The sequence below is a fragment of the Vigna umbellata genome, chromosome 3 (genome assembly GCF_029865625.1).
Source record: "Vigna umbellata cultivar VRB3 chromosome 3, Vumbellata_1.0, whole genome shotgun sequence".
NCBI lineage: Eukaryota > Viridiplantae > Streptophyta > Magnoliopsida > Fabales > Fabaceae > Vigna > Vigna umbellata.
The window spans coordinates 31,574,253-31,588,817 of NC_142167.1; the positions used below are offsets into that span (position 1 = coordinate 31,574,253).

The following is a 14,565-nucleotide window of genomic DNA, read 5'->3' on the forward strand; positions in this document are numbered from 1 at the left end:
TTAGAATCACCAACACACCAAGAATTTAAGAAAATGAACTCTTCATTCATGCAAAAACAGAATTGTTCTACAAATTTTAAGGACCCTAAAAGACAAGAAAGAGGGTTTTTCACTTACTTGCCCAAATCAAGAAATTGATCGGTGAAAGAGGTAGCTCTCGACTCAAGGATTGTTTAGACATTTCCTGATCGTTGAATAGATGATTAAAGTGTAAGAAATTGTAGAGAAGAAGTGAGAGAAAGGAAAGAGAACAAAGTTTTATAGAGATAGAGGTAATTTAGATAATGAACCGAGTTTTAGAAAATTCTATTTATATTATTGTAAGATTATCTTAAAATAAAATACTCGGTCTCATTATTTTAATACACTTATCTACTCTAATCCTCTATTTTCTAGGTTCTTACATTTTTCCCAACAACAAAAATTTTCGACCTCGAAAATTAAACTTACTAGAGAACAAATGAGGATATGACTCCTTCATGGCTCCCTCTAACTCCCAAGTAGAGTCACCTACCCTACTATCCTAGACATCTTTGACTCGACTGATGGTTTTTCCTCTAAGTTGCTTGGTCTGGCTCTCCACAATCCTTACAGGCTGCACTTCCACAGAAAGGTCATCTTTGATTTGCACATCTTCAACTTCAAGCACATGAGAAGGATTAGACACATACTTCCTAAGCTGCAAGACATGGAAAACTGAGAGAAGATTCGCCAGCTGAGGTGGCATCGTTATCTCATAAGCAACTGGTCCTATACGCCTCAATATTTGGTAAGGACCAATAAACCTAGGAGACAACTTCCTAGCACGAATAACTCTTCATACACCAATAGTAGGAGTCACTCTGAGGAAGACATGATCTCCAACTGCATACTCCAAAGGTCTCCGTCTCTGATCAGCATAGAACTTTAGTCTACTCTAAGATGCCCGCATCCTCTCCTGAATCAACTTCACCTTCTCAGTCGTCTGCTGAATCAAATCTGGCCCAGTCAACAAATACTCTCCCTCCTGAAACCAACACAAAGGCGTCATACATCTTCTCCCATACAATGCCTCGAACGGTGTCATACCAATGCTGGCCTGATAACTGTTATTGTAGGTGAACTCCACCAATGACAACACCTCATCACAGACAAAGTTAACGGTTGAAAAATCGTTATTTTTATACTTAATTTTGATATTAGAAACAACCTTTATGACTTAGAAACTAGCTTGAAATCATGTTTTTGCTTAAGTTTTGGAAATAAGAGACTTGGATGGGTTTTATGCTTGGTTTTCCTTGTTTTGGCAAGAATTAAGATGAATTAGATGAAAGAAGTTGAAGTAGTAAGGGGTTGGATTCAAGAAAGGAAGTAAAAGTGCACAAAAGAAGAGCCGCAGGTCACCGCTCAACGGGACTTTTACCGTTGAGCGGCATTCTGAAGCACCGCAGTCACCGTTGAGAGCTAAAACTGCAGCTGACCGTCAATTTGAAGAGTCGCACTTACCGCTGAGCGCCATTTAATTGGCTTGGGCCTATTTTTTGTAATTTTTAATCAACTATATAAGGCTTTAGTCGACCTAGGATTAGTATCTTTGGACAGAAAGAGGCGAAATCACACTTTCTTCACCCCTTGAAGGAGGATTTTGGATGCGGAAGCTCCTTTCTTCAAATTCTAGGGTTCTATCTTTCATTGTTTTTCATCTAGTTTCACCATGTCTATGGTGAACTAAACCTCCATTGTTGTTCGGGAACCGACGTAATCCTTTGAAACTCTCATGTATTGAATTGATTCTTGATTTTATATGCTTTACTTCATTAATTGTTAGGGTTTTTCCTCTTTACTATATGCATGCTTTGTTTAACTCATTCAATTGCATGATCATTGATGTTATCTATATGGACACATATAGGTAAATCTAGAACTGGGGAAATTCTCCCGGAAGCAATATTACCTAGACATAGGAATAGGAGGATTGGTTGCCTTTAAGCTTTTGTGCGAATGTAATGCATCAATAATTTCTTGGGAAACAAGAAATTGTAAACTAGTGATTAGGAGTAGGCTTTCTTCACCGAGACATCGGGTTTAAGGTAAATTAGAAAGTGGCATTAAAAATAATGAAGAAAGATGAATTCTTGAATACATGAGAGTGGATATGATGAGTCGGAAACCCCAGCAACATAATCATTCATATTTTATATCAATCTCTTTTGCTTCTTTCGGTCCAATTGATCAAAACTTGCATTGATGTTTCTTTTCCGCAATTCAAACACAATAATTTTGTTTACAAGTCTAATTTAATCAAGAAATCACATAATTGTCTTGGCCGTGAGTCCTTTGAGAAACGATATTTGGTCTTACCATTTTATTATTACTTGATACAATTCGGTACACTTGATGAGTGTTAACAGACTCCCAAGTGATCCAATACACACGTCCTAAGCAAATTCTCAAGTGATTGGATCGTCCTCTCTGATTGGCCAACAATCTAGGGATGATAAGCTGAACTCATCTGCAAACGAGTGCCCAGCTCACTCTGCAATGTCTGCCAGAATCTTTATCTAATATAATGCTAGAAGGCACCCCATTCAGTCTCACCAGTTCTCTGATATATAATTGAGCAATCGCCATGGATATCTTCAAATTTACTGCCAAGAAATGAGAACTCTTGGTTAGCCTGTCTACAATCACCCAAATAGCATCATGACCTCTAACAGTCCATGGTAAATGGGTAACAAAATCCATAGATATGCTATCCTATTTCCACTTAGGAATCTTCAACTGCTACAACAAACCACCAGGTCTCTGATACTCTACCTTAGCTTTCTAACAAGTCAAACAAGAAGCAACAAACCGTGCTACATCTCCCTTCATTCCAGACCACCAGAAAGACTCATTGAGGTCTTGATACATTAGTCATGCCAGGATGCATGCTAAAACAACTCTAATGTCCTTTCTCAAGGATTAATCTCTTCAGCTTACCATCATCAGGAATGCAAAATCTACCTCTGAACCTTAGAATACCATCAGTCCCCAAAACAAAACTTTGCCCTGATCTGTACCAATCAAAATCACTGATCTCTGCAGCTCGACGTCTGATAACTGTTTCTCTCTAATACATCCCAACAGATCGCTTGACACTACAAGACTGCTACATCTGATACAATCTGACTCTAACTCCACCTACAGCCTCAAATCCCTGAAACTCTTCACCAACTCCAATTCCCTAACCATCAATGCATACACGTGCATTGTCTTCCTACTCAATGAATCTGCAACCACATTCGCCTTCCTTGGATGGTAGAGTAAATCAAACTCATAATCTTTTAGGAACTCCATCCACCTTCTCTGCCTCATGTTCAACTCCTGATCAAAGAGGTACTTCAAACTCTTGTGATCATTGAATACCTGAAATTGTGCATCATAAAGATAATGTCTTCAAATCTTCAAAGCAAACACCACTGTTGCCAACTCCAAGTCATGAGTGGGATAATTCTTCTCATGAACCTTGAGTTTCCTTGAAGCATAGGCAACCACTTTCCTCTCTTGCATCAACACATAGCCTAGTCCTTGAAAGGAAGCATAACAGAAAATCTCGAAAGCTTTACATGTGTTAGGGATAACCAACACTGGAGCACTAGTCAACCTCTGCTTTATCTCTTTAAATCTAGATTCATACTTGTTCGTCTAAGCAAAAGGTTGATCCTTCCTTGTCAACTGTGTCAACGACGTCACTATTTTAGAGAATCCCTCTATGAAGTGACAATAGTAGCCCACTAACCCGACAAAACTCCTGATCTCAGTAGCAGACTTAGATCTCTCCCATTGAAGTACCGCCTGCACCTAGGCTAGATCCACATAAATACCACCAGCTGAGATCACGTGCCCTAGAAACTGCACCTCTTTTATCCAAAACTCACACTTGGACAGCTTGGCATACAACTTCTTCTCTCTCAACACTCCAAGCTTTGTCCTAAGATGCTCCACATGCTCCTTATGAGTCTTGGAGTAGATATGTATGTCATCTATAAAGATAACCACAAACTTATCTAAAAACGGCATGAACATTTTGTTCATGAAGTCCACGAATATGGCTAGAGCGTTAGTCACACCAAAAGGCATAACCACATACTCATAATGACCATATCTAGACCTAAAGGCAGTCTTCTGCACATCTCCTACATTGACTAGAATCTGATGATAACCTAACCTCAGGTCTATCTTGGAGAAAATTGTAGCTCCGTGCAGCTGATCCATCAAATCATCAATCCTAGGCAACAGGTACTTGTTCTTGATGGTTAACTTATTCAACTGCCGGTAATTCATACACAGCCTAGAGCTACCATCTTTCTTCTTCACAAGCAAAACAGGCGCTCCCCACAGCGAGACACTTGGTCGAATAAACTGCTTCTCAAGCAAATCTTCAAATTTTTTTCTGAAGCTCAGCTAACTCCGCTGGAGCCATCCTGTAAGGAACTATTGATACTGGCCCTACACCTGACACCAAATCAATGAAGAACTCAACTTCCCTCTGAGGAGGCAACCCCTACACTTCCTCAAGAAACACATCCAAGAACTCACTCACAATTGAGTGATTTATACCCTGCCCACTCTACTCAACTGCCAAATGAGACAACATCAAGAAGCAACACACTCCTCCCCTCATCTCTTGTTTCAACTGCCCAGAAGACAACAACACTGACTCTTCTTCCTCAGGAAACACCAACTTCATCTCACCACAGTTTATAAGAATGTGATTCGTAGATAGTCAATCCATCCCTAAAATTACTTCTATTCCTTGCAAAGGTAAACAGATGAGGTTTACGTTGAACTAACGCCCTTCAACCACCACTGTACATCTACACACAATGTAGATGTCTTAACCAACCCCGAAGTAGGAGTAGATACAACCAAATCATACTGTAGCTCTCTCACAACCAACCCCAATTCCTCAACACAAGCCTCAGACACAAAAGAGTGTGTCGCTCCAGAATCAAACAACACACAACAACTCCTACCATGCAACAAACAACTTCCGATGATAAGATTACCTAAACTGGTTGCCTTTGACCCTGATAATGCATACACGCGACCTGAAGCCTACGGTCTGGCACTGCCCCTCGGATGAGCTCTCCCAGCCTGATGAGTATGTTGACCTGTCCTCTTGACGATAGGACAGTCCCTGGCATAATGCACGTCACCTCTGCAAATGTTACACCTCCTATAACCAGCCATTTGAGGACAAACTGACTGAAAATGAAGCCCTCCACAAGAGTAACACTTCACACTCCCAGAATGGTTGGACTACCCAGACGGCACTGAAGTCTGAGAGGAGGAACCCCTAAACCCATAAGAAGGAGGCCTATAATAAGGAGTGCTCCTAGAACTGAAGCTACTTCTGGACCCAGATGGTCCTTCCACTTTCATCGGCTAACTCTTCTAACTCTGAACTTCCATCTTTGTCTTCTCCATCACTCTTGCCATTTCCACCAAAGCAGGGAATTCTTTAATGCAAAGACCTTTAACCAACAGCTTGATGTCACCCCTCAAACCATTCTCAAACTTCATGTACTGCCACTCTTCACTCATGGACAATATATGGAACCTGATAAGATGCTTGAATTGGTCAACATATTTAGAAACTGACATATTCCCCTGAACCAACTGAAGGAACTCAATCTCTTTGACAAATCGGACACTGTCAGGAAAATACTCAGTGTAGAACTTCTTCTTTAACAACTCTCAAGTGATAGGAGTGCCACTACCCTTTAGTAGCATCCTCATGCTACTCCACCAATGACTAGCTTCCCTAGATAGTAAGTACTCCGTGAAGGCCAATCTATTCTCGTCTGAACATTTCTTGGCAATAAAGATACACTCCATATCTCTGAACCACTGATCTACTTCATTCGGGTTAACCTTGTCATTAAACTTGGTTGGACGGTGCTGCAAGAAACTCTTCAGACTCCATTCCTGAGGCAGAGTGAAAGTAGAAGATGATGGTCCAACTGTAGCCTTGCCACTACTCATCAGGTCCAAATACTGCCTTTGAGAGGCCTCTGCTGACACCCTTGTAGCATCCAACTGTTGCTACGCCACCGTATTCTGCTAAACCAATGCATTATTCTGTTGTTGCATCGAATTAATTTCTGATTCCATCATTCTCATCATCTCAAGTGCATCAACATTAGTGGGTGGAGGAGTAGGAGGCCTAGGTGTCATCTTCTACTTACATAGAGAGAAAAGCCATCAGTTTAACTAAAGGAGACAAGGATAACCATTAGACATAACTAAGAGTACACAAGAACAAGCAAGGCACACTCAAAACCTACAGGATTCCTAAGGAAAGAACTGCTCTGATACCATTAAAGTAACATCCCAAAAATATAGTATAAACTATATAGAAGAGTCATCACAGACATGATAAGATAGAATAGTTATCCAACTATAATATAAAGTATTATCTTTATAGTTATCCAAAATAACCATAGAATTTAAAACTGTATATATACAATAGGCTAATAAAAAAATGTACAAGGTTAAACTATAACTAACTACTCAGCAGCGTCTCTGCCGTCCAAAGCTTGCTCCACAAAAACCTCCTCTACCTCTGCTCACATCCACTGGATGATCATTGTAAAGGGAAAACATCGCACATACAAACACAAGCACACAACAGGGTAAACTAGTTTAAACAAAGAGCAATCATATGTCTATTAACTAAGTTTCACATAATCATACATATTTATTCACATCACAACAATCCTTTATACTTGACACTACACTGACTTTGACCGCCGAACTTAGAATGATTGCCGAACTATGGCAGGTTATGTTGTACCGCGCCTTGGACCACACTAGAAGCCTCCAAGACTAAGACCTCCTACTACTCCTCACGACATGGATCAATCCTCTTTCCTTGAGAATGAAAGACCATTGGAGTTTTAGGATAACTCCCAAGACTAAACCTTCCTACCATCAATCTAGAGTGTTTATAAACCAATTCCTACTTCAAAACCTTTAGAATCACAACTTATAGACCCAAAACTCAATCTACCACTTTTGGCACATTTTTAACTAACTTAAGACCTCAAACAAATCACTGTTGACTTACCAAAGCTACCCCAACAGACAAATTGAACTTTTGACCACACAATTCCAATTTCACTACTCTACTACCTCTAAATTAACTATAAAACCAATATAACTCTCTTCAATTCATCCAAATACTTCCCCACAACAGATTGATAACAATTCAAACACACAAACACAGATTTATACCATTCCAAAATTATTCAAAGTCTCATCCCAATAATTCACACTAAAAAAATACTTAAAATTATACATTTCTATCTACTATAAACATTATTTCAGTGCAACCAGTTCAAAAATCATACAACCACAAAATATACAACTAAGTTATCAATTCAAAGCATATCTAGCTTCCCTTACCTTAACTTAACAGCTCAAGATTCCCCTAAATTCTCTATCGATACCTTGCGGTACAAGGAACTCCTAGAAAACCTACAATTCATCGATTGACAGTTGAAGATAACTCTTAGAATCACCAACACACCAAGAATTTAAGAAAATGAACTCTTCATTCATGCAAAAACAGAATTGTTCTACAAATTTTAAGGACCCTAAAAGACAAGAAAGAGGGTTTTTCACTTACTTTCCCAAATCAAGAAATTGATCGGTGAAAGAGGTAGCTCTCGACTCAAGGATTGTTTAGACACTTCCTGATCGTTGAATAGATGATTGAAGTGTAAGAAATTATAGAGAGAAGTGAGAGAAAGGAAAGAGAACAACGTTTTAGAGATAGAGGTCATTTAGATAATGAACTGAGTTTTAGAAAATTCTATTTATATTATAAGATTATCTTAAAATAAAATACTCGGTCTCATTATTTTAATACACCTATATACTTAATCCTCTATTTTCTAGGTTCTTACATGTTAAAATAAATAATATTTTTATTTATTTATAAATTAATCTTATCTTATCTTAAAAATTTTAATCACTCTTATTTTTATTAACTTTTATTAAAATAAATTTATTTTAAATAAATACTAATTTAATATTATTCATTATGAATTTTTTTTCTTGTAAAATAAAATTAAAAAATAATTAAGATTATATAGAAATATGAAATTATATTTAAAATTTAAATATACTTTTAATTCATGTTATTTTATAAATCTTATTAATAAAAATCTAAATATTATTTTGAGTTTTACAAATTAATTATTTCATAATTATTCACTTTCCATATCATATCAATTAAATTAAATCTGTTAAAAACTTTTTTATTATTTTTTTCTTATTTACTTTTTCATTTAAATATTTTTTTAATTTCTAATATTCCTCTTTTTTTCACTCATTAAAATCATCCTACTACAATCGGGCTGGACAAAAAAACACTTGTAAAACCGATCGAATCCAAGAAAATTAAAAGAAAATGTGAACATTGAATAATATTGAATCTATAAAATAGAATAAAATAAATAATTACAATCGAAGTACGATTCAACTTAAATTTATATTTTAATATTTTTTAATTCGTAATTATATTTTAAATTTTAAATTTTATTTTTAATATGATATTATTTTTTTAAAATTTAGTAATAAGTTATATAAAATTATAATCAATTCGTTATTAAAATTATTATATTTTTTACGTTATTTATTTAAATAAAAATAATTTTTTTATTAAAATTATTTAATTTAATATAAATTTACAATTAAAAAATTTGATCAAATTAATCCACAATCCAATATGAATCCAATTAAATCAATAAATTAAATAATCAAATGTAAATTTTAAAATATTAAATTTAAATTATGCTAAATTGATCTTGAATCTGAATCTGAACCAAAAATCAAGCCTAATTACAAGAGAATCAATATTAACTGTCTTTACTCTAAATGGAAGGTCACATACGGTTGAACACTCCATGTTATATTAAATTCATCTCAATAATATAATTTTGGTACCTTGTTATCAATAATTGTCAACTACCCCACCTTCTAAAATAAATATATATTGTCTTCTATCAATTTGTTTATTTATTATTTTAATTATTTAGTTTTATTACAATAAAACAATAAAGGCATACTCAATCGTATCTATCATATAACTGATTATTTTATAAATATTATACGAATTATGTAACTTTTATACATATATTTTTTAATTCTTGTACTTTCTAATTCTTTTTATATTTTTTGCCTGTTAAATTTTCACGTTTGGAAACAAACATGGCTTTATGTTCTTCAAGAGCAACATATCTTCATGCACGATAAAATGATCCATAGTTGTTGTTTGTCGTTTTCAATATGCTAAAATAAGTTCCTATGTTATGGCCCTCGTAAGTAGGACAGCCACAAAGTCCTAACTTGTCTTTATCAACTTTTTAAAATTATATATATATATATATATATATATATATATATATATATATATATATATATATATATATATATATATATATATATATATATATATTACATTTAATTGTATAAATAGTTTTATGTTTTTAACTGATTAATTAATATTCCAAATAAAATAAATTAAAAGAATTATTTTTATATTTTAAATTTTTCCAAAATTATTAGAAAATATTTATAATTTAATTTAGGTTTAATAGTCTTTTTTGTCCTTAGTTTCGCTATAGTAAAAAAGTGTCAATTTCGTCCATACTTGATCAAATTTGTCTCAATTAAGTCTCTTCCGTTAAATATGCCAAAACGAAGTTAACTTTTCTTTCTCTCACTTCTGCTCCTCTGCAATGCATCAGTTGTTGTCAGTGCTATCATCATCTCACTATCCTTGATGTGATCCTTTATATAAAACATGTGAATTAATGCTCATAGTTTCTCCAAATCATAATGAGTTAATGATTAAACAAATTAAAATATATTGGGTCTCATTCCTAATTTTTGGTATTTGTTTAACTCTCTCCTTCTCTAATGTATAAATTATTAAAAATTTAAAACATACATAAAAATAAGATTAATAAAAATAATAAATATGATTTCAACTGTGAAAAAAATCTTCAAAAATTTAAGTTTGTGTATGGTATATAATTAAGGGTTAACTAGATTTTTTATTCCTAAACAATTTTTAAAAATTGTATTTTGTTTTTAAACTATATTTATTTGTATTGAAGGAAAGTTATGTAAAAGTAATTTTTAACAAAATATATGTTTAAGTTATATTACACTACAATGTAAAGTTCTATTATTTTGCCTTATTTTTATAAAGTAAAAAACCCATAAATTTATAAATTTATTTTAAGGATGAAACACATTCTTAAAAATAATTTAATAAAAAAACATATTTAATCTTATAATTAATGATTGAATAATATAGATATACACCTAATATAACAGTAATATTTACTCAATAAAAAAAAGCTCTATCTTGAAAACATAAGTTTTGTCATTAAACCAAATTAAACGAATGGAGTGTGTATGAGCCTTGTAAGAATCCTTATATTAGAGTAAAAGTTGCTAACAAATAATCTTAAAAGTGATATGAAATAGTAAAATTCACAGCAATAAGCTTATTTAATGTATTTTTAGTGGATTTTATTGTGCCACGTCAATTTTAATATATTTTTTTTATTACTTTTTGTGTAATGTAGCAGTTTCATTAGACTATTACTTTTCTAATTAATATTTTATTTTGTTGTTGAAAAAGATATATACTCTCGTTAGGAAGGAATTTTTTTTTATTCTTATAATTCAACGTTTTTACAACTTTTAAATTTTGTTATCACTTTTATTACAGTAAATACTCTTATAAAACTCATTTTTTTAATTAATATTTTATGGGTTAAATATATTTTCTATTTTCAAATTATTATAAAAGATTATGTTTGTTTATAAATTAAATTATAAATTATTATGTTTTATAATTTATGAAAGTAATATAAAATAAATTTTCAACTCATCAATCTTTCGAACAAAAATTTATTCACACAATAAATAAATATATATATATACATATATATATATATATACATATACATATATATATATATATATATATATACATATATATATATATGTATACATATATATATATATATATATATTATGTGTATTTTTTTTTAAAGTTTCAACCTTTAAAAAGAAAACATAACAAGTATCTAATATTAAATTGATAAAATTATGATATAACAAAAGTGTATATAATTACTTCACAAAATGATTTATCCGTCAAGAAATAAATCATATCACTGATAAAAAGTTGACAAGAATTGCTGTGTTGCAGAGGAATAGACGAAAGAGAAAGAAAAACTAACGTCGTTTTCGCATATTTAACGAAAGGGACTTGATTAAGGCAAATTTTATCAATTATGGACGAAATTGACACTTTTTTAAAAGGTTAGACCAACTTGACACACTAGAGCGAAACTAAGGACAAAGAAGACTATTAAACCTTTAATTTATAATACTATTATACTTTTTAATATTTAATAATATAATATAAGAATTATAATTCTTTAAATTTGTAACACAAGAATTATCTATTAATTCAAAATGTTTCATCTCTGATATTAAACAAAAAGTTTAATCATTTCGGAGGTTTTTATTTGTGCATATTCATCTCAAATAGGTATTCATATCTTTGTTATCCCAATTAGGTGCATTTTTCTGTAAAATTGACCCAATTTGACCTTGGTGTTAATTGGACTAGACATCGTTGAAATTTCTGTGTTGGCTTGTTGACTGTGCAATTTTTAGTGACGCGACACAGTGTGGGGTGAAATTTATTTTATTTTAAGTTTTAAATAAAACATAAACCTGTCTGTCAACACCCAATTTCGTCCAGATCGACTATAATAGGCTTATTTTATTTTTCATCTTTTTTTATTTTTTTTATTTTTTTATTTTTTTCTTTCATCTTTATTTATGTTTTAATTATATTTTTTAGTTATTTTACTTTATTAGAAAAAAAAAGATTGATGTTATTTTCTTTTCCTCGTTTATTTTTATTAATTTTCTACTTTTTTTGTGTTTTTATTCTCTTTTATTATTATGTTTTAATTTTATCCTTTTGCTTTTATCTTTGGTTTTTATTTTATTGTGTTTATTTTTATTTGTTTGGTATCATATCATTTTATCTATGTATATATTTATTTACTTATTTTTTATTGTTAAGTTTTTTTCCTTTTTATTTTCCTTTTTATTTGTTAATAAGTGATATATATGCATTGATAAAAAAAAGAAGAAAAAAACACCAAAGTCAACCATGTTTTCTCTCCTGCAACACGAAACAACCGTGTTTACCAGCCTGCAACACAAAGTAACACGCAGTAATGCTTAAAATGCTTAATATACTTCAGCAGTAAGAGAAAGTATGAGTTCCTATTGCTAAAATTCCTTATGCAGAGTTACAATCATACATCAAAAAGGGAAAGGATATCTGAATGGCTTTTCCCAACTGATTCAATTTAAACATAAAGAAGAAGAAAGACAAAGAAAGATCTCAGCTCAGAGGATATGCCAGAGCTCTCAGAAGCAGTGCAGGAGAAAAAGAGTACGGTGGTTTTCAAAAGGGGAGTTTGGTGGTTTTCAAAATGGGGGAATCACGTCCATTCAAAGGGAGAAAAACCTCGGGTCAAAGAAAAGGGAGAGAGGGAGAAACAATGGCCTTCATCTCATTGTGAACTTGGGTGCCCAGGGGAACTGAACATAAAAATCGAAAAGAGTAAAACGGGAAGGGGAACCGAACCCAAAGGAAAAAAGCACAAAAACTGGCAAGAAATTAGAACCGAAGGGGGGAGCATCTTCATCTATCCACTCTCGTTAGCATCTTCCTGGTCGTAGCTCGCAGGCACTTACTAAGCAAGGAAAAGCTAGAACGCGAAAGGTAAGTCTTCACTCTTAAATTGCTCATATGCTATGAATGTTTGGGATGTTGATGGCTGTTGTCTGCTTGCGTTGGGTTGATATCTGCTTCCATTTGATTTGATAACGCTTGGCATGGTTTGCTTGCTCATATTTGGACTAAAGATGTAATTATACTGGGATATATATTTTCTGTTACTTCTGGTTTGCTTTTGTTCCCTCCCTTGTCGTTCATCCATTCTCAACAATCCACAAAAAATAGAATATCTATGATCCCATAAACACTGATCATCACCAGAAAAATAGAACACCAAGGCAGACTCATCGATACCCATTCATTACTCTAGCAACAAAGAATGCCAAAGCAGATTCAATTTTTCTTTCATTTACATTCCTTAATCCAATCACCAAAAGAAAGAGTATGAGATAAAACCTTCTCATAATGTGCCTCTCATATCAATGTCATCCTCACCGATCATCACCATCTTCGACCTCTCTGCTTTAAAAACTCCAGCATATCTGTGGAGAGGAAGAAGACCCCAGCCCCGACGAGTTGCGCTGTCGAAGCGGGATTATATAGAGTTTGCCGGAGGCAAAAGTCATGGTTGTGTAGAGAAAGCAAGCAGCGGTAGGAGCGGGCAGTTCTCGGAGTTAGGGTTCGATCGGCGGCGTTAGAGACCGTTTTCATTGGTGGCTGTAGTGTCGAACGTGAAGGAGAGAAAAGGGGTTTCCCTGCTTGCGAGCGAAAGACGAGAGAGGACGCCGACGGTGATCGTTGCCAACTTTGGCCGCGACTGGTGGCGTCCCAGCTTGCTACTCGTGGCGGTCGGCTTATGGTGGTTGTCGTCATCGGAGGCGGTGTCGGCGTGGCACGGAGAGGCGAGAGTTTCTCTCTCGCGCGCGGAGACTGGAAGAGGTGGTGGCGCGGTGGCTGGATGCAGCGACGTCGTGGCCGCCATTGGTTTCGGGCGTACCTGCTGTCGCCGGCGATTTCAAGGCTGATGGAAGGCGGTGGCGCGGTGGCCGGGTCTGGCTGGAGCGGCGGCGAACCTACGGGAGAGGGAAAAGACCCTGGGTCTCTGGAGAGCTGAGTGTTGAGAATGGGGAGGAAGAAGGAAACCCCTAAGGTTTCTTCTGCTGATTGAAAGGGAAGGCCTTGGGCCTGTTTTTCAGAAACCAACTTTCTTTAAAAAAACAAACAAACAAAAAATAAATAAAAATCCTTTCTTCTTCGCGTAATCCCTACATCGCACCCGCGCACCCCCACACCTCTTTGGGCCAGCGTTGGGCCATGCCCAAAACAAAACCAAACAAAGTTGTTTTTGTTCCCCCTGTTTTCCTTTTCACGCCCCCTGTCCGTCTGCGCTTAGGCCCAGTTCGCTGTTGGAAATAAAATTAGTTTAGACACCCCTATTCTCACTTCCACACCCCCTTTTAGTTTGGGTTTAGGCCCAATCTATATATAAAAAAATAAAAAAGAAAAATAGTTTAGACACCCCATTTTCTCATTTAGGCACCCCTACTATTTGTTTTATTTTTAGTACTTATTTATTTATTTGCTTTTCTTTATTTATTTTATTTTGTTCCTTATTTATTTTATTCTATTTGTTTTTTATTTTATTATTTTTATTGTTGTTATTGTTTTTTATTGTTTTTATTTTATTTTATTTATTTATTCTAAATATCTATTTATTTTAAATGCATATTTAATAATACATAAAAAAA

General features: G+C 34.0%; 1 protein-coding gene across 1 annotated transcript; it reads right to left on the reverse strand.

The window, feature by feature from the left end:
* Nucleotides 1-523: 523 nt before the first annotated feature.
* Nucleotides 524-5,406, reverse strand: LOC148202245 (uncharacterized). The gene is made up of 10 exons (XM_088109569.1): nt 5,288-5,406; nt 5,084-5,200; nt 4,816-4,993; nt 3,846-4,383; nt 3,487-3,548; nt 3,211-3,387; nt 2,962-3,091; nt 2,515-2,660; nt 948-1,006; nt 524-815 (listed from the first exon to the last, which is right to left on the reverse strand). The coding sequence occupies exons 1-10, from the start codon at nt 5,404-5,406 to the stop codon at nt 524-526; spliced, it is 1,818 nt and encodes a 605-aa protein (XP_087965695.1).
* Nucleotides 5,407-14,565: the final 9,159 nt, after the last annotated feature.

What these genes read in the sequence shown, in the direction of transcription:
- LOC148202245 (XM_088109569.1), bottom strand. Translation starts at nt 5,406, where the DNA reads ATGAAAGTGGAAGGACCATCTGGGTCCAGAAGTAGCTTCAGTTCTAGG. An exon ending in CCGAGGGGCAGTGCCAGACC is followed by an intron (nt 4,994 to 5,083) that starts GTAGGCTTCAGG and finishes GTTGCATGGTAG; the next exon opens with GAGTTGTTGTGTGTTGTTTG. An exon ending in ATGCTTCAAGGAAACTCAAG is followed by an intron (nt 3,388 to 3,486) that starts GTTCATGAGAAG and finishes GCACAATTTCAG; the next exon opens with GTATTCAATGATCACAAGAG.